Source organism: Lepidochelys olivacea (assembly GCF_965140295.1).
Source record: "Lepidochelys olivacea isolate rLepOli2 genome assembly, chromosome: 22".
In the NCBI taxonomy this organism is placed as follows: domain Eukaryota; kingdom Metazoa; phylum Chordata; order Testudines; family Cheloniidae; genus Lepidochelys; species Lepidochelys olivacea.
This window is the reverse complement of record NC_140432.1, coordinates 17,792,607-17,811,910: the sequence shown is the minus strand read 5'-3', so window position 1 is coordinate 17,811,910 and position 19,304 is coordinate 17,792,607. Positions and strand designations below refer to the sequence as shown.

Sequence of the window (19,304 nt, the reverse complement as noted above, 5' to 3'; positions counted from 1 at the left end):
AGATGGGTTTAGCTGGAACTATTATATGCACTAGATAGACAACTATCACACAACCCCATTTTAAGCCCTGGGATCCTCTACCCCATGCTTTCACACTCCCTCATGCTCATAAAACATTTTGTTTTGACCTTTTCTAAACATTTCTGAGATGGCCCTGGAAATCCACTCAATGGGGAGTCAAGGCTCCCAGGGCATCTGGGCCGCTGAGGAGCTGGAAACCCTGGCTCTGGGGCAGGGGATCTGGTGGGCTGCTCCAGAGCCAGGGAGCTGGGTCTACAGAGGTGCAAGGGATCTGGGAACAGTTTTCCCAACAACACTGAAATATTCTGGCAGACAAGTTTTGATTCTGTGGAAAGTAAGTTTTCCATCAGACAATCATCCCTATGGAAAGCTCCGGGTCTGCTCTGCTGGCCAGAGCCTGTGAATCTGCTGCAGCAGCCGAGGGAAGCCGACACGTGTCTGGTGATGCTCCGGAGGAATGAGCCTGTGCTGCTGTAGCCAGACAGCCAGCCCCCCCCCCCCCCCCCCCTCAGACCAGCATTGCTGGAAACACAGGAGGAAGCAGGAACAGGGCACTTAACATATATTCCAGCACAGCCTTTGAAGCTGTGAAAGCACAGGTGTGCTGCTACAATGTGCCTCTGGGAACAGATACGATTAAGCTCACAGCAGGCAGAGGCCCTGTGACAGACATGGCTCTTAGCCCCAGCTAAATAGCGTGATGCACACACACCAACATCCTAGGTGGGAAAATATTTACCCTGATAAAAGAAATGTCCAGTAGTCGAAACTTATTGTTTCTCTCCTTTGCAAGTGTAAACTACTCTTGTGAAAGCTGGCGTCACCCCGACAGACCAGCCTCAATTTGGCATAAGAAAGGAGAAAGAGAATAAAGGAGTACAGAGGTATAAGTAGGGGACCTACAGCACCATGATTTTTGAGTGCTTTTCACTATCTATCTGCTGGTCAGATAAGTGACAGCCTCCCAAGGCTTCTGCAGCTAAGAGGGTCCCTACGCCTTGTCCCTTATTCGTCTTTCCGCGGAATTGAGTGACCGATCCTGGCTTGGCACCGCTGGAATCGAGAGATGCAAGGAGGGTAAGAAGCACCCACACCTGATCTCCTATCTTTAGTGTACACATATTTTGAAATAGAGCTCTATATTTTGTTTTCTTTCTTTGGGATTGTGGCTTCAGTTTTGTAACTTGTTTGTGTGTGTAACATCTCTACATTTAAATAAGTAGGCACTAGCAATTTTGTAAACACATGATTAGAATCTAGCTTAATAAATTTTGGTAACCATTTATGCATAAGCCTGACTTGTTTTCTCTGGTTTACTGTAAAGCAGCCAACACAATTAAAGAACCTCAGCCGTTTTGGCTCTAAAGCCTGGCCATTAGGTGAGAGTACTAAGAGCCTAGCGTTGAGTTGTGCCGCCTCCACGGGGCAAACTCTTGGGGCACCTGTCAGTCAATCCTGGCTGCCCGCTGCGAAGGAGCTCTGAGCTCTAGCAGTTAAAGTCACGGGTGTGGAGAGGCTCTTAGTGCTGCCATTGGGGCACCTGTCAGTCAGTATTGACTGCCCGCTGCGAAGGAGCTCTGAGCTCTAGTAGTTAAAGTCACGGGTGGTTAGGACCTTGGGGCATCCGTCAGCCTAGCCCGGGCTGCCCGCCGCGAAGGGACAGTGCGTCCTAGCGGTTAAAGTCACGGATGGTATAAACGGGCATAGCTGGCACCTCACCAAACATCCTTGGCCGTCGGCTAACAGCTGCCCATAAGGCTCCAAGCATACAGAATACGAAACTGACAGCATGCCCCCTCTGTCCCTCCCGCCAGGAGACGGCATGAGAGCTCTCTACTCCCTGTCAGGATACAGGGGCAGACGGTACCTGCCCAAGGAGACACAAGGTGGGGGAATGTCCAGAGAGCACCCATCCCAACACCCATAAAAGAGGGAGATGAGGAGACAATCTCTCCTTCCAAGAAAGTAAGAAATTAGGAGGAAAAGAGAGAGATGCCTGCCTCCCTACAAGCAGCTGAGCGCACAGAATGGTGAGAATGCCAATGTACTTGCCATGACTGAAATGAAATTTGGAGCCTCCAGGCAGGACTCAGGGACAAAACCTGGTGGGAATCCCAGCTAGAGGGAAATTGATGGCTCTCTCACTATATCTGTAACATACATGGTATCCGCATGGCTCTGGGGTCCCTGGTTTACCTCGGTCCCTGCTGCTGGGTCTCCCGTCTTTTCCACAGACCTCTGGTGGTAGAGTTAGCTCTCTAGCTAGTAGGTACCTGGTTAGTTTTTCAAGCCCTGGTGCCTTAATATATATATTTTTTTAGGAAGATGTCACATAGGCTGGATGGTGCCCAAGGATAATAATCAGCCCCACAATACCTTGGCTCAGCAGTGCAGAGCTTTCCTAAAGCAACTGCCGCGTTCTTTTGCACAGAGGTTTTCTTGGCTTCACCACCTGCATGTTTTAATAAGATCATCACAATGTTGGAATTCAGCAGGGATGAAGCAGCTCCAGGTACTTCGAAGCATCTGCTTAGGCAAAAAGCAGCGTTCCCCACCACCATCTCGTTCTCGGAGGCCAAGAGCTTCAGCAACACATCAAACTCTGGGAAAAGAGAAAGGAACAACTTGGAAGGTACGTCCAGCAGAGGGCCAGGCCCCAGAGACACCAGCAGAAATAGCTCTTTGAAAATGGATGGCAGAATGGAATAGTGACATCTGATACCATGGTGGCTGCAATAACTAGTCAGCACTGGAAACTGGACAGAGAAGAAAATGCAAATGAAAAGGAGAGCATGAAGCATGGCAACACCCCATCACATGGGGCTGCCCCCCCCAGACCCAAGACACAGTTTTGGGAGGAGTTGCAGGCTGCTTGCTCTGTGGAGCGGATCGCCAAGCACAAGATCTTGGTATCTGGGAGTAGGTCAGCCAAGTCGCTTGTGCTCATTTCACTGAGCATCACTGACACCAACCCCTGAGGAAACAATCTAGTCTCCCATCATGGCTCAGTGGCAAATGGAAAAGGAGGGAATGAATTGCATCAACCTCCTCTTCTCCAGCTGAGAGCCAGGTGTGGTTCCCATGCAGAGAATTAATACCATTCTGAGTGCGATCAGAGCGGGGTCTGACAGCTGTGCAACAAGCTCTTCTTTCCTCTCCCCTGAGCGTCCTCCCTTCGCTGTACTCCTGCTGGCCACGGAGTTCTGCACTGAATCTGAAATTCAAAGTCCAAGCCCCCTTCTGGCAGCATAAGCTCAGTTTATGCATCTACAGCCGTGCTAAGATGGAAAGCCACTGCCCTAAGACCACCACCAAAAAAAAAAACCCAGAACCAGAACCAACAAAAAAGCGCAATGCAGACAGCCAGATCCTCAGGTGGCCTAAATCAGCACAGCTCTGCCAGCTTCAGTGGAGCTATGCCAATATACACTAGCACATCATCTTGATACGGAGCTGCGGCGCTGTTGGCAGCTCCTGCAAACAGCAGCAGCATCTCCTAAGGCCACAGGTTCCAAACAGCATTCAGAGAGGCTGCTTTAAAAAAACACAAACAAACAAAAAAATGATGTCCTTCTCATGCTGAAGATCCCCCACGGGCTACACAAATCTGCTCTGATTTTTCTTACATCGTCCCTTCTGTTCTTCCTAATCACATCATCCTTTCTCTTTTGTTCTGCTGTGACAATAGCTCCCGAGAAGCTGGGCTGCTCCAGACCGCAGCAGGGGCACCAACAACGATCCATTTCAGAAGCTGAACTTGCTAGCCCGATTGGAATGCAGTTTAATGTCAGAGAACTACAGCTTGACCTAAAAGGGCTCCCGGCAGCAAAACAAAATCTGGACTGCTGAACTGAGCTGACAGTATAATGTGACTTAGCACAAGATGAACACCCAGAGCTTGGTTGGAAAGCATCACATTGTAGCATTATTAGTAACATGAAGAAAGGATGTGCATCTCTCCACACACCACATCAATTAACAGCACTTACATGGGGTGTAAAAAGGAGAGAAGGTGCTCTAAGTGGCTTTTAATGGGCCAGAGTCCTTAGGGTTCAAGTTCCTCTTGACTTTGAAATCTTTCCCTTGATGCTACCAGGAAAGAAAGCTCTCAAATATTTCTTTGTAATTGGCTAGTGAGAAATAAAGATCTAAAAACCTAGAGATCTGCTCTGAACCCCCTGCAAGAATGAACTTGCAAATAAATAAACCCCAGCTTCATTATGCTGTTTCCTTGTCATCTCATCTTCTCACATTAATAGGGCACCACACTGTATCTCATTACCCAGCCGAACAAAAGGGAAAGAGAAGCATAGAGTTTGGAATTAAATGATCTTTTACTTTTATCAACATGATCTGCACTCAGTCTGTCCTTAACAAAGAGTTGGTTAGTCATGCAATTAGGATTAAGGTCTCTGGAGTTCCTAGAGGAAACTCCAAAGCACTGAGCCCCTGTGGGACAAAGTTTTACTCAGTTCTGCATCTGAAGTTACCAGACACAGAACAGCAGAAGCAGGTCTTTTGCTTCCAGACTGTTGGGGCCAGTGGATCAGACAATGGCCTGTAAGTCAGGAGATCTAGACTCTATTTTCATCTCTCCCATTGACTAGGTGGGTGACCTTGGGCAAGTCTCTCGACCCCTCAGCTTAGTTTCTCCATCTGTAAGTGGTGGATAATAACGCCTGTCTACCTTTGCACAGTGCTTTGAAATCTGACAATGAAGAGTGGCTACATGCGGGCTGGTTATTATTATTAGTAGTAGTAGTCAAAGAAAACTGAGGCAAGCTTAATTTATATAGATAGAGGGAGCAGGATGAAAATACTATAAAAAGATACCTACAGAGCCATAAGAATTAGTCTGACAGGAAGGAAAGGGATAATCCATATTAGCGGAGATCATCAAAATAAGGTGGTATGGCCCAAGAAGAGGAAAGAGAAAGATGTGACACCATGCATCTTTCTGAGCGCAATGAGGCATATCTGAGATTGGAATTCGCTGCTCAGAAAGAGAATCTCAACTACAGCAATAGCAACATTCAGAAATAGTAGAGGCAGATGTCTACTGCTATCCAATAATGACATTGGCAGTTGGACCAGGTGATCCAAAAGGTGCTGGCCAGGTTCAGGTATAACACAGGCATTCTAAGGTCCTGCAGAGTGGAATGGACTAAAGCTAGATTTTCAAATGTTCTGAACAGTGGTACGGCACACGATCACAACTACATACTCAAGTGCTGATAACTCAGAAAGACTTAAAGGCACTAACACGAAGGAAACGTTTGTGGTGACACTCCTTCCACCCTCTTATTTTACTTAGGCCAGTCTTTCAAACTTGCAGTCCAAGGGAGCTGGAGCTGCATGCTACCTCTAAAAGTTAGGCCACTTTTTCAGATGCCTAACTATGGTTTAAGTATCTTTCTTCAGCTGCTGCACTGGGAAATCTGAACCTATTTCTTTAGCCTATTCTAGTAAACTGCTGACTGGATTAATTCCCGTTAAATGTTGTTCAGTGTATTTCTCCCAGTCTGGGGATCTGCAGATCAAGCCATTTTACTAAGCTAAGTGCAGCCTCCATATTCTACATTCATTATCTGCTGTGCACATTTCCACTTGCACATGGCTGGAAGGCAAATGAAGCACTAAGCTAGGAAGTGAAATGGTACATTTTTCTGTAAACATGGTGGCATCCGTATGGGAGTTTAACAGAATTAATGCTCAGCTCCATTTTAGAGGAAAGAGTGTTTCTGTGATGGGAGCCCTGGGATAAACCTCTGCATTCAATCTTGGGCTAATAAAGTTGTCACTTACTTTTATCTGAGTTCACCACCTCCTCTCGAGCCTGGCTGTTGCTTTGAGTACAGACAGCAAGGGTCTTTATAGCATAACAGGATGTGGTCTGTCCACCAGCCTGGATTTTAATTAGGATTAAAAAAAAATACATATATAATTTACAGTCCACACATCACAACTTTTGCAAGAACAGAGAGAACATCTCAAGTACTGGAAGGTTGTTTGTGGATGCTTTATGCCTGGGCATAAGTATCAAATCAAGATCCTTCTTGGAGATGCTGATATCTCTTTTAAACCCACCAGCTCATAACTATGCACAGAAATAGACTTTCAGCAACTCAAACCCTCTTGCTATAATCATCTGACCTTTGACAGGACTATATACACCGGCAGGAATAAATCTGCTACGCAAATTTAAATTAAAAAAGAGCATTGTCATAAATGAATAGCTGATAAGGGAATAAATCCATCAAAGGGCTAGATTTACTACCCCACAAAGGTCTTTCTTTATACTTCCATGTACGAAACTCATTTGTTCTCTCTGCTCTGTGAACACTGCAATCTTAAATCACTTCAGGAGATGAAAAGCTAGTGCATCTGCCATTGAGTCACCAGCCCACTGGATATCTTTTGTTTTGCAAGTGACATTTGAAATTAAGAGCTTTGAGCACATACACATGGGCCACATTAGCTTCTATGTTCTTAGATAGCGCTCAAAGTGGCAAAAGCCATCTTCTCCCTGCACGGAACACACAGGTACGACCAAAGTCAAAGCTCTGGTATTGGACTCATTTCAAAATTGGTAATTAACTCCGTTACCATGCCAGTTACAAAAGCTGAAGCTGGCGTTGTACTTTTCCATGCCACTTATTATTTGTATTACAGGAATACCTACAACCCCAACCAGGCCTGGGCTCCGAACTCCTGGATGCTATACAGACATATTAAAATCACAGCCCCCTGACTTGTTCTACCGTTCATTTAAGATTCAGTGGAAAAGTTCCTGTTTACTTCCATGGGCTCTGAACCAAGCTCCCTATATTAGGATCCAACTGGATCTGCATCAGTGGACTCCTGTGTTTGCTGAGAGCCCCACTGACTGAAGTTGGGCTACATCTGAGCACAGGTGTCTGCCCCACATGGACAGTTACAGAATTGGGGACTTAGTTAAAGACAAGAAACAACAGACGGGTGAAACACGGGCAAGGGAGAAGGCTGCATGTGTGTATGCTTTTGTATATACTAGCTATGTGCATACTGTCTTTTTAACACGCTGTTCAGCAGGAGTGATCACAATCCCTACCTAAACCTTCTCAGCTGGCATCACCACAGAAACGAGTCTTAAGAAAGGATTTGAAGGGAGACTGGTTGTGGCTTTACAGACTTTCAATTAATTTATTTCACCTTTGAAGCTTTTGGGCATTGGATAAGGACACTTTTCTGAATGTTCAGTTAGTGACATAAACCCAAATGATTTATAGGGGATGTAATATCTATAAAAGCAATGCCCTGTTTCCAGTCAGTCCTGTAAGATTCCTCTGTGTCTCCTTCACATTTTTACAGGTGAGGTTCTCTAAACAGAGAAAAGAAGAACACGTAATAAATATAATAGGGTGGGATTTCTTCAGTCCCAGGGAAAACCCTGACTCTGTGGGAGTGCTATGAAGTGGAATCAGTTCAGGAAATTACCTTCAAGAATCTAAGCATTCTCTTCACCACACCTCCTGTCACCGCCTCTTCTACTGCCATTGAGCTCGCTGGCAAGATGTGACTTAGAACCCCAATGGCTCTCTTAATAAAAATAAAAAAATTAAAAGGTAATGACTTTTCTCTTAAGCGATTACGTCTTTCTGCCCTGTGCTCTTTTATTAGGCGTCCCAATAAGTCCTTTGTTTGTGTAGGTGGCTGGGTAAGGCCAAAGTGGGAATTAAAGGGGCAAGAAAAATATATATCCTTAAGGAAATGTTATTACAGAACAATAGCTTTAGCATGTTGCTCATTTTAGTATCTAGACCCAAACTCAGCAAAGCTCCTAATGGCTCAGCCTAGGGAGAGGTGATTCCAAGCTTCAGCATGACTCCCGCCAGCTTGAACTATGGGAAGAGTTAAAAGCAGCTCAGTAGAGCTACCACTGTTTTGGAGTGGTAGTAAGTAAAATAGATCAGCATGGCTTGCATTCGTTCAGTCAGAGGAGAGATATTCCCAGCTGACACCACATAAGCGCCACCAGCTTGCCTTGGAAGAGCTGGCATGAATGGGAGTTACACACATGTATGGACTGGGGTACAATACCCTGGAAATGATTCAAGCACAACAGCTGAAACAGAAGACACCGAGTCTGCAGTTGGTGCTTTGCTTCTGGATTCATTTCTTTGCCTATCTCTGGAAGAATTTTAATAACTAAAACCATCCTGGTGATAATACATTGTAAAAAAACTTCCCTGACAAGATGTTCCAGTCACAGAACACAGAGAGCCTCTTACATCAAAATAAAAGTCCAAAACAGAGCAAGGCAGAGAACTAAGTTGAATTTGGGTTCTACATCAATAACACATTCAAAAAAAAAAAATCTTGGCTTTAGGATCATTATGACCTTGATCCTGATAGTGCAGATTACCTTGACTGGGGCCACAGAGCTAAATCCACATGGGTGCAACAGCTTGACCTAAAGAATTCAGTTGTAAATTCAGGGCCTGAAGCTGCGAATTTAGTGCAGGGTTGGTTACACAATCTTCCCTTAGCTCATAGGTATCCACTTACCGTCACAATCCTTCCATCTTTACTACCAAGCAGAGACAAACATCTCCTGCTAACATCCACAGCATGCTCCTGAAACAATAAGCAGTATTAGAAATTCAGGTCTAAAGGGTCACAATCAAGCTTTAATTAGAAATGGCATTAAGAAGGCAATCACATGGCTAGGAAGCTTTCAAGGGAGATTTCCACAGCCACAATTGACAGTAAGGTGCCTAATTGCCATTTGTGCAGTTGAAAAATCTCCCCTTCAATCCTTAGGGCATGGGTAGTTTTGGCTTCACTGAGCTTTGGATCAGGCCCCAAACTTGCACTCAGGCAATGTAGTTGAGATCATGAAATAGAATACAACCTTTCCTTGGTGGAGAGGAATGAATGTGCATCATTCAGATTTCCACTGGTCAGGCTGTAGAGAGGAACTTTACACTGTACTTTCTGCCACAAAATATTAAGGAAACATTAAATGTTTATGTTAAAAAAGAACGTAACCAAAAAGGATCCCAGAGTTCTCCTCACTTTAATCATTTTACAGAGGGAAAAAGGGGACAGGGTGAAGAGCCTTGGTAGAACAGAATGTTAACTGCCCGGATGCTAGCTCTTGAGCCCCGAAGTTCACTCCCATGTCTGCTGTGCAACAGCCATTTGAAACAGATGTTCCTGATCCGTAACAGTGTAATTAAACTTTCCTTCCCAACGCAGACTGAGAGATTCTCAATATCCACCAGTAGAATGACCACAGTAGTTCTCCTTCCAGCCTCCTAGTCCATTTAAATGCTTTGAGATTGCAAAGACTCCCATTAACTTCAGTGGGCATTGGATAAGGTCCAAATACAATAATGAGAGAGAAAGGGGCTGGAACTGTTCCTGCAGCTTTGAGGCTTCAGGTAAGTGGTAAAAGCAATCAGGAAGCTTCTTCAGAACATCAGTAAACTTTGCATGCCATACCTGAATGACCAAATTTGATTCTAGGGATAAGTTCATCATCAGGCCCAGCACTGCGAACAAACACTCTTGGTATCCTGCTGAGTTGCCAGTGAAGCAACACTCATCCTACACAGAGAAGAAGAGACTATTCAGCATCTGATTCAAAATGAACAGGTTCAAAATCATGGATGTCCTCAGCCCACCTCACATCTGCCTACCGATCAATAATTGTCAGACGCTATGAGATCTCTGCAGGAAACACTGTTGAACTAGTAGTATTCATTAAGTTAATTACCACAAGCTTTAAACAGGCCTGCCAGCATTCCTGGTTTTCAGCCATCTGCAGTCGGATGACTGCATCAGCACACAGGTCCCCCATTGTGTCAATGCACTGGGCAAGGGCTGGCTGGTTCACCTGGTTGACGGTTTTCTTTAAAAACAAGAGTAGAGAGAAAGAATATTCAGGACAACAGTGATAAAACAATAATAAAGTGCAGAATACTCCTTTGTCATTGTTATTCCTGCTGCTTTAGCTGTGGAAACAGGAACTCTGTAATTACTCCTCTCATATAAATCACAGAGGTGCATCATACTTGGCAAATTACCTTGACTGAAGCCACAGAGCTAAATCCCTGCATATCGTTTTGAAAATTTACACCAGTGGGGAACTAGCAATTGTCTCTCTGCCTCTTGACCTCAAAATGATAAAACTCCCTCCCCCACCAGATCGTGTCCAAACAGCGTGACAGACCCAAGGGTAGTGACAGTTAACAATTTTAACATATTTTCAAAGGGAAAACAAAAACAGGTGAATCCCAGCTATTGTTCCATTTTCTTGTCACTCATTTCAAACAGTAGAGAGAGAATTATTCCTTCTCATTATATCCATTTTTGTCTAATGCAACCCATGCCTAACCTGAACCACCTCCTGCTATTCCAGAGGCCTATTAAAGGACTATGCATTTGAAATGTGAATAAACTATGGCTAAAGAAAGGATCAAACCACTAAACCCATTTAATTTGTGACCTAAAGTTGTCTTCAGATCCATATCTCCCTAAATAGGAAACATGTAGAATAAAAATCAGTCAATGAGACATTTGAATCTGGGACAGGGTGAACTAGTTAGTGACAAGTGTATCCAAAGTCACAAAAAGGATTGGGGGGGGAAAAAACCCTCACACAGGGTGAAATCTTGGCCCCATTGAAGTCAATGGAAGTTTTGCTACTGGCTTTGTTAGAGCCAGGATTTCATCTCAGGAGTTTTGTAAAGTTGCTTTCTTACTTCAGAGCATAAGCCAACTTCTAAATATTGGGGAGGAAACTCTCCCTAGGGGTAGGATGCCCTGTAGCAAGCAGTTGTGGGATTTCTTGCAGCTACTGGACTGGAAGGATCCTGAGATGATTCAGCATGGCAATTCTTACATTCCTAGGACTGAAGAATCATGTGAATTCCAGATGTGAACAATCAGCCCCAAGGCTAAAAGGAACTGATAGAGCAGAAATTATGCAAACAGCACTTTTCATGCAAAATATGGAAAAACTAGGCTCTTTCTTACCAACAACTGTGCGAACAGAGGCAAAACACTTGTGGAAAGTTTGATACGACACTGGATTTTGAACCTGTTGGCAAAGCAATATTCATCAGCCAGTTGTGGATCTAGACAAAATTAGCACAGAAAAATGCACCTTGTAGCAACCAAAAGGCTGGCTCTAATCTTATCCCAACTGGAGAGGATTCAAAATAACAATATAAATGCAATTTTACACAAAACCATACATCCTTGGTTTTCCCAATATCCGGTTTTAATTTTGCATAAGAACTTCTTTACTATGTAAGAGTTAAGGAGTGCCCTCAGCCACACTTGTGCAAATCCAATGGAGTGACACTGGTGAGAGTGGAAAACCTCAGGTTACTCTCTTGTAAAAAGTGCAAGATGAAAAAATCCTTCCATTTTTGCCAAGGCCTTGTATTTAATAGCACAAGCATGAAATGGTTCTTTGCCCTATCAGACACATGAAAAGAGTATTCTATATGCAGCTCCGCAGGTTGTTTTTTTCTGACTTAGCGTTGTATATTCTGAGGCTAATCAAATGACCTCACAATTCTAAAAAAGTGAATGGTTTCAGTAGTACAAGTTACTTTTCCTCCTTGATTAGGTTAGATAGCAGGCTCATGGCAGAGCTAGCTCTGTCATCCATAACACTGACGAATGCAATCAGCATCTGCAGCCACCTGTAAGAAAGTTAATAATGCTCATGTCAGATAGATTATACAAATATGCACCAGGGGTAACATTTACAAGAGCACCTAACTGATTTAGGAGCCTACGTCCCATAGAGATTTAGGGCCAAATCCTCAGTTGGTTTTAATCAGGAAGCCAAGCTGATTTACACAGCTGAGAATCTGGTGTAAAGTTTTCAAAAGCACTTAACTGATTTAGGAGCCTAAATCCTTTGACTTTGAGAGAGATTAAAGCTTAGTCACTTAGACTCATAGACCTTAAAGTCAGAAGGACCATCATGATTGTCTAGTCCGACCTCCTGCACAATGCAGGACACAGAACCTCACCCATTCGCTCCTGTAACAGACCCCTAACCTCTGGCTGAGTTACTGAAGTCCTCAAATCATGATTTAAAGACTTCAAGTTACAGAGAATCCACCACTTACACTGGTTTAAACATACAAGTGAGCCGTGACCATGCACCTGCAGCTCTCAGTGACTTCTGTTGCAATTGTGGATACACAACACCTAGGAGAATCAGCTGAACGTGTGCATTTTGAACACCTGACTCTTTTTTGACAATCACGCACAGACTCTTTCTTCACAAGTAGACACAAGGAGCTGTCATGATATTTTACACCATGAAAAAATTAATTGACATTATTATTAATAAATGCATCCAAACTTTCCTTCAGACATGGCTCATCTCTTTAACCTTCCTTTTGATTAAAAATGTCTCTGGATTAATGTTGTACATACTTTACTAAAGTGTATGTACATCTGTTTAATCTTTTCTGCTCATCAATTATTTCCAACTATTTCATTTAAACCAGTCCATTAAAATTTATTCTCTGTTTAATTGTAGCAGTAGGCAATGGTACAGTAACAGAGATAATTGACTGTGGTTTCTTTCTCCGTTCAGTGAGTCATTGCAATCCTCTGAAAAAATCATAAATTTCAGTTACTGGACAATGAGAGACTCAGCTTGAAACTCAACACATTCAAAGATAACCCAATAAACTCTTGATGAAGAGAGAGAAGTGCACATATTTGATTATCACCTAAGGAAAGGTTACTTGAGAGGTGCCCTGAGGTTATCTAAACTTTTCCAGTAACAAGCCCTTTTCTATTCAACTGTGAAAACATGCTTGGTTGTGAAATCTGCCATGTGCTGCAGAAAGTTAGGATGTCTTTCCCCACATTGCTAACTATCCTAAGTTGAAGCATGTTGCATGGTATTCCTCTCACATTGCTGCTCTCTTTGTTTTAGTGCGTTTGCTCAGCTGGGCCTGCCACTTCAGAAACTGTCCAGGGATAGTTCTGGTGACAAGCTGAAGAAATCAGGCATGACTTGGGGGAATTCAAGAATTTTTTTGTTGTTAGTTTGTGAACTTAGTACTGGTGAAAGGTGCCTGAAGCGCTCTAATACCCTGTGGTTAGGTCACTAGCCAGTGGGCACTGGAACGCAAGAGACTTGGGTTTAAATCGCCTGCTCAGCCACAGACTTCCTGAGTGACCTCAGATAAGTCACTTGGTCCCTCTGTGCCTCAGTTCCTCATCTGTAACAGAGGCAATTGCCTCACAGGGGTACAGTGAGTATAAACGCATTAAAGATTGTGAGGTGGAAATGGAGGCCACATAAGTACCTAAGATGGGTAGACAGCTGAAGTCCAAGCTTCCCTGTTACTGTGCCTCACCCCTGATCTGGGGATACCTTTAAGGAAGAGTGGAGTTAAGTATCCCTGGCCTAGTCAGTCTCCGGCCTTCAATGCTGAGGCAGACAACAATTGTGCCAATTATTGCCACCTGTGTTGGTGATTTTTGTCTCCTGAACAAGAACACAGGAAGTGGGATGAGATTACCATATTCATTTGACAGAGGTCACGAAATCGCCATCAGAGGGAACTGACTTTCAGCCACTGTTCACCTGGGCTAGGTTCAAATTCATGAGATGTTCTGTGCTGTTGAAGTCACGAGCCAGAGCTATAGAAGACATTCCCTGTTTTCAGGCCAAAATTCTCTCCAACATCACTGCAGCCTTCAATGCATATGTGGCACTCTGCCCAGTTAGTATCAAATATGACCATGGGAGCCAGTAGCAGAGCCAGGTTTTGAGCAGTGGTGGAACCGCGGGGCACGTGATGGTAATCAGTGGTGCCACTTTAATTATACCTGTTGACTTGAAAAGATGCCACAAAGTCTGCCAGGTGGGAAGAGTCACTCTCCCATTAGCTCTGCCACTGGAGGGAGCCACAGAAGGTCCACCCAAGGGAGAATTTAGCTTCTGGACACCTTTTTTGCCTGGACCAGGGGTCGGCAACCTTCTACTTGCAGCCCATCAGGGTAATCCACTGGCGTTGCTTCCCGCAGCTCCCACTGGCCGAGAACAGCGAACTGCAGCCACTGGACGCTGTAGGGGGCTGTGCCTGCGGATGGTCGTAAACAAAACATCTTGCGGCCCGCCAGTGGGTTACCCTGATGGGCTGCATGCCAAAGGTTGCCAACCCCTGGGCTGGACTTTATTTTCTCTTAGATAAGATGTGGATACTGAAGTGCTCCCCCTATGGCTTTGGATGACCTGGAGATAATGGTGTTGGAAATTTTGTCCAGGAATCCAATAATTCTAATCTAGTTGATTTGGGCCATAAATTTCAACTTCCTGAGTGACAAGGCTAAGCATGAGTTCCTTGTTGTATGTTATCCTTTAGCTGTGGACTGCAAGTGTACAACTGTTTATGGATTCTAGCAGAATACAGTACTTGGTTAGGTTCTGGTGCCTGATCAGCAGACTTCTTCCATTCTCAGTCTGAGAGTACAGAGACAGCAATGCCAAGCTCTGCTTCTGGATATCAGGCACGTCAGATGATAGCAGCACGGGGAGCTGCACATTCACATCAGGGTGAGTTAACAACAATCGCTGATTCTCCTCTGAAAAAGAAAAGGTCTGCGTCGTACATCATGTGCCATAAAATCCCTCTACAGCAATTAAATCAGAACCTGTAGAAAATCATTCAAATGTATTATTATCTTTATTTCATCCACTTAGGGCCCTTACTCTACATGACTGGCATACAGGAGTGTTCATGTCACATAATATCATATCAGGAAAAGACAAGGCTAGAGTACTGCCCTCCTCCATCCATTACTCAGACTCTCCAAAAAGGACAAAGCAGCTGGTCCCTTAGCATATTCACGCAATATTCAAAATCTGCTGTCATTTGCACCAGTTCAACCTCTTGGATATTAGCTGGGTCACGTGGGGTGTAAATAAATGTGCATTTTGGCCCCAAGTCTTCAAAATGTTCAATATTTTCCTTCTGTGCCATTTGGTATACCATCCCTTACCTTGCTATTCCCTTTCTGCCTACCTACAACCCCTCTAGAATTACAAGATTGAGGGTCCCATTACACACCCAGTATGCTGTGCAGGTGAAAACAGATTTTCTGGGCCTTAACAAGGTGTGCTTTATCATGCTACAGTGGCACCTATTTATGGCATTCAGCCATGCATTGCTGTAACTGGTTTAAGAAAAAGGACCTCAGTTTCCAAAAAGAGCATAAACAAAAAAAATATGGATCTTCCCATGAGTTTAATACTATTCCACAGAGAAATTATACATGGAGTCTCACCACCAATATTTTGCTACCACTCTTGGTATCTGCATGGAACTTCCAGGGCAAGAGAACAAAATTTTGCTTGCACTATTAGATGTCCTCTGGCTTCCCATTTTACAAGAACAGATAAGAAAGTGCCAAACTGTCTGTCTGTCTCAATGGGCCCTTCATACCATATAATAAAATGGAATGAAAGCTTCAAAATTAGAAGAATGGGCAGAATGCAAGCCAAAATCATCCACAGTCAGACACAATGAGCCACAATTTTAATTTAAGTAGCTACAAAGTCAACAGAGCTATGTTGATTTACACCAGCTAGGTATCTGGCCCTCTGTTTTAAAAGTTAGGCCGGAACAGATCAAAAACACACTGCAAAACATCACTAAGGCTCACATTTACTCCAGACAACAGAATACTCAAGAAGATAAACAGCAAATGACTTCTCCTTGCTGTTCTGCACTGGCTTTGTTTGTTGAGGTGCACGTGTGCGCAGCCCCAGAAGGGGCTGGTTGCAAGCCTTTGTTGCTGCACACCACTCCCGACATTAGCTAACTAGAGCTAGAAATTCCAGCAAACAGGGAAGAATTTGCTCCTGACAAATAGGTACTAATGATGGAAGACATGAACCCAAGACCAACTGATGACCCCAGAACAGCAGCTCACTTCAGCCTCTGCAATAGCTTTAAGCCATCCATTAAAATGGATAATAATTTCATTGCCTAGGGGATCCACTGCCATAATTGTATTTTCTGCTAGCTCTATGCCTGCAGCAGTTGCATCTGACCTGTAAATCTGTGGTGTGCTACAAGGTCTAGACCCAAGTTCTCTGGGGAGTGATATTAATTGAAAACAATAATTTCAGATGTCCTCAGTGCCATATTAGCAGTACATTAACAATGATTAATGCTGATTACACAGCCTTACCATTCCCAGCACAGACTGCTTGCCAGAGGATGAGAAGAGAAATTGACAATTCCACTTCAGCGGTGTTTTTCTTTGCTACAGAGAGGCCCCTGAAATGAAAATATTTATCTACAAAACAGCAGAGGAAAATGTGGAGTTAGAGAAGCCCATGGGGTTTCTCTACCTGAGGATCTGCCCCAGGATTTTTTCTTTAAGTTCTCAAGCTCCAAATCTGGCTATTTTAATAAACATGTTTAGGAACACTGGTTCCATTTCCCAGTCAGATTCCTTTGCCACTGGCTTTGATATATTGCCTGTATAAACTGGCTGCTTCATGGACCCCTGCTGAGACAGAGTTCTGAGCTCATCCCTGCACTCTATGGATCAGTGACAGCTGGGATCACCAAGAAGCCACATACTTATGTGGGTATGGGGGCAGATTGCTTCATATCTCAAGCAACCACCAGTGGCTGACAGAGAGTGATTCTGATAGACTCTGAAGGGATCACCATCATGTAGCCTTATTTGGAATCCTAATGCGCCACTCCCATCCATTTCAACTTCTTGGGACCACCTCAAATCTCTGTGCTAGACCAGTCTCAAACCAGCAAAAATTTCTGGTCTGCATAACATTTTGCAGCCAATACCTAACCGAACCTTTCCAAATATATCGCCAATGAGTCCGTCATCTCTTTCCCAAAAGAATTTCAAAAACCAGATTTCAGCACTAAGCAAGTGTCTTTGATCTCATGCAGAGCATCTATCCTCTCATCCATGAGGCAGACTGAATAGCAAAGGGACTTAAAGTCAAATAAGGTCACTAGCTCCTTTGCTTGACTAGTAAAGTAAAATACAACAGGCAGCCAAGAATATACAACTGATAAGCAGCAGAAAATATAAATCTTGGAGGATGAGCCTCTCCCTCGATTATAGGGCTGAAACGGGCGCCCAGAAATGGTTGTACAGCTCACATTACAGCACTACGGAGCCACATCTCCAGAGGGTATAAGTCAGCATTTGGCATCAGCACAGCTCCATCCATTTACCCCAGCTACGGACCTTGCCCTCAGTCCATTAAGTAACTGAGTTTCTGCATTTGCAATTCTTTTATGTTAAGTTTTACAACCCTACTCTCATCTTCGCAGCTACACAGAGAAATGAAAAGGACTAACCCTACAGGCGTACCCAGGAGACTAAATCTGAAGCACAGCAGGTGTTTTGTCCGTTATATCCAAAAGTGCATTATTTGTCTGAAGGTCAAATAGAAGTCAATATAGTGAGACATGAAAAGGCTGTCACATTATCTTTTGATCATTTCATCTGAATTTCATGAGAGGCGATTGTGTTTCTTAAAAATATCTTTTCATTTCCTCATGTTGTAATACCGCACTGTTCTCCTTACGAGATCCCTTACCGTCTTATGACCTTATTGTCACTGATGATACTGAATCCATTGTTTGTTCTAAATAAAGTTTGTTCAGTGCCTGAAACAAATTCAGAGATAACCACATAAGCCCAGCAATCCATCTGCCTGATATATCATGAAGGCACACTCCTGTTCTCTGGAAACAGAGTGTTAAGTGACAAGGTTCCAATCAACCACTTTGGGGAACAAATTATACATATTTATATCGCAAAAAGGGAAAATCCTCTAAAGAGTATTTGGAGCAGAAACAGCACTGAAGTTAAAGTATATACACTCTGATTCATGTCTGTAATTGTACAGAGTGACTGACTTAATTTAAAAAAAAGGAGTACTTGTGGCACCTTAGAGACTAGCCAATTTATTTGAGCATGAGCTTTCGTGAGCTACAGCTCACTTCATCGGATGCATCCGATGAAGTGAGCTGTAGCTCACGAAAGCTCATGCTCAAATAAATTGGCTAGTCTCTAAGGTGCCACAAGTACTCCTTTTCTTTTTGCGAATACAGACTAACACGGCTGTTACTCTGAAAACTGACTTAATTTAAAGTGCTTTGCAAGGAGTCAGGAAGATTTAAAAACCAGTCAGGCTTTGCAAATCAATTCATTTCATCTGTGAACTGTAAACATTTTTAAACAAACAGCTGTTAAAGGATCCAAATCAACACCAGAGTCCACATGGGACTGGAGGTGATAAAATAGGAAGAACCCAACCATCTCACTGAGTCCAGGCCCTTATTAAAGCAGAATAGAGGTCTGAGAGAGAGGACATCTCACATACTGGATGCTACACAGTTAGAAGAATGTACATTTAAAGGGCCAGATCCTCATCTGGTGCAAGTTGGGTAGCTCCATTGGGAATTGGCCTAAAATTTACAGTATGCTTTAAAATTAAATCATAAAAAATCAGCTCTCCCTTTACTTATCTTGTTAGACCAGAGTTTTACAACAACTGGTGATACTCAACCACCTTAACTCTTTGCTGTAGATTTAGCAACATTATCAACACATGCATGGTTAAAACTTGAACTCAGAACTTGTCAGGATTTCAGTAGAGATGAGTCTAAACTGTGATGTTCACATCTGATACGCATTTGTCCAAAGTCTGAGTGGCTTTGGGTCTAACATTCTATTTGGAGCCCATTTAAAACCTTTTCAAATTCAATGTTCTCTTCAAAAGGCAAAATGTTGGTGATTTATCTGATCATTTACATTATGTTAACAAGGATTAATTCACTATCCCAATGAAATGAACAATAGTGGCCAGTTTCAAAAGAAAGCTAGAGTACTGGATACTGACTGGATTCACGTGGTTACAGTTTACCATACATTCATGGGAGAAGTTTGCCATCTGGGTTTGTTACTGAACATTTATCCTGATTTCCCAAACTATGGGGTATCTTCTCCTTTGATGTGGCACATATCTCCTCAACGGTCTTGAGAGTTAAGAGCAGATCTCCCATTTAGGGGGAAAGAGAGCTGCCTTTCAATATTGACAAAGTAAGCTCTTCATGTTATTCTGCACAGCATGCCCAATTTGCACACAATTGTGCTCAGATTTTAGGCCCAAAAATGTGCGACTGTTTCATACATGCATTTACTGGCCCAAAACTTTTGAAATATCAAGCCCATAATGTACATTTTTTTAAAAACAG

At 43.4% G+C, this 19,304-nt stretch overlaps 1 protein-coding gene across 2 annotated transcripts in view; it reads right to left on the bottom strand.

Annotated features, from left to right (window-relative positions):
* TTC12 (tetratricopeptide repeat domain 12) overlaps positions 1–19,304 on the bottom strand; it is a 37,100-nt gene that overhangs the window by 1,070 nt on the left and 16,726 nt on the right. For both annotated transcript variants that reach the window (XM_084611762.1, XM_084611761.1), the window contains exons 11-21: positions 17,642–17,711; positions 16,249–16,337; positions 14,469–14,637; positions 11,628–11,720; positions 11,044–11,107; positions 9,782–9,916; positions 9,508–9,612; positions 8,569–8,637; positions 7,498–7,599; positions 5,827–5,926; positions 2,398–2,623 (exon numbers count right to left, since the gene is read on the bottom strand). In XM_084611762.1, the coding sequence (XP_084467888.1) occupies positions 2,398–2,623; positions 5,827–5,926; positions 7,498–7,599; positions 8,569–8,637; positions 9,508–9,612; positions 9,782–9,916; positions 11,044–11,107; positions 11,628–11,720; positions 14,469–14,637; positions 16,249–16,337; positions 17,642–17,711 (1,222 nt within the window). The remainder of the gene's footprint in view (positions 1–2,397; positions 2,624–5,826; positions 5,927–7,497; positions 7,600–8,568; positions 8,638–9,507; positions 9,613–9,781; positions 9,917–11,043; positions 11,108–11,627; positions 11,721–14,468; positions 14,638–16,248; positions 16,338–17,641; positions 17,712–19,304) is intronic.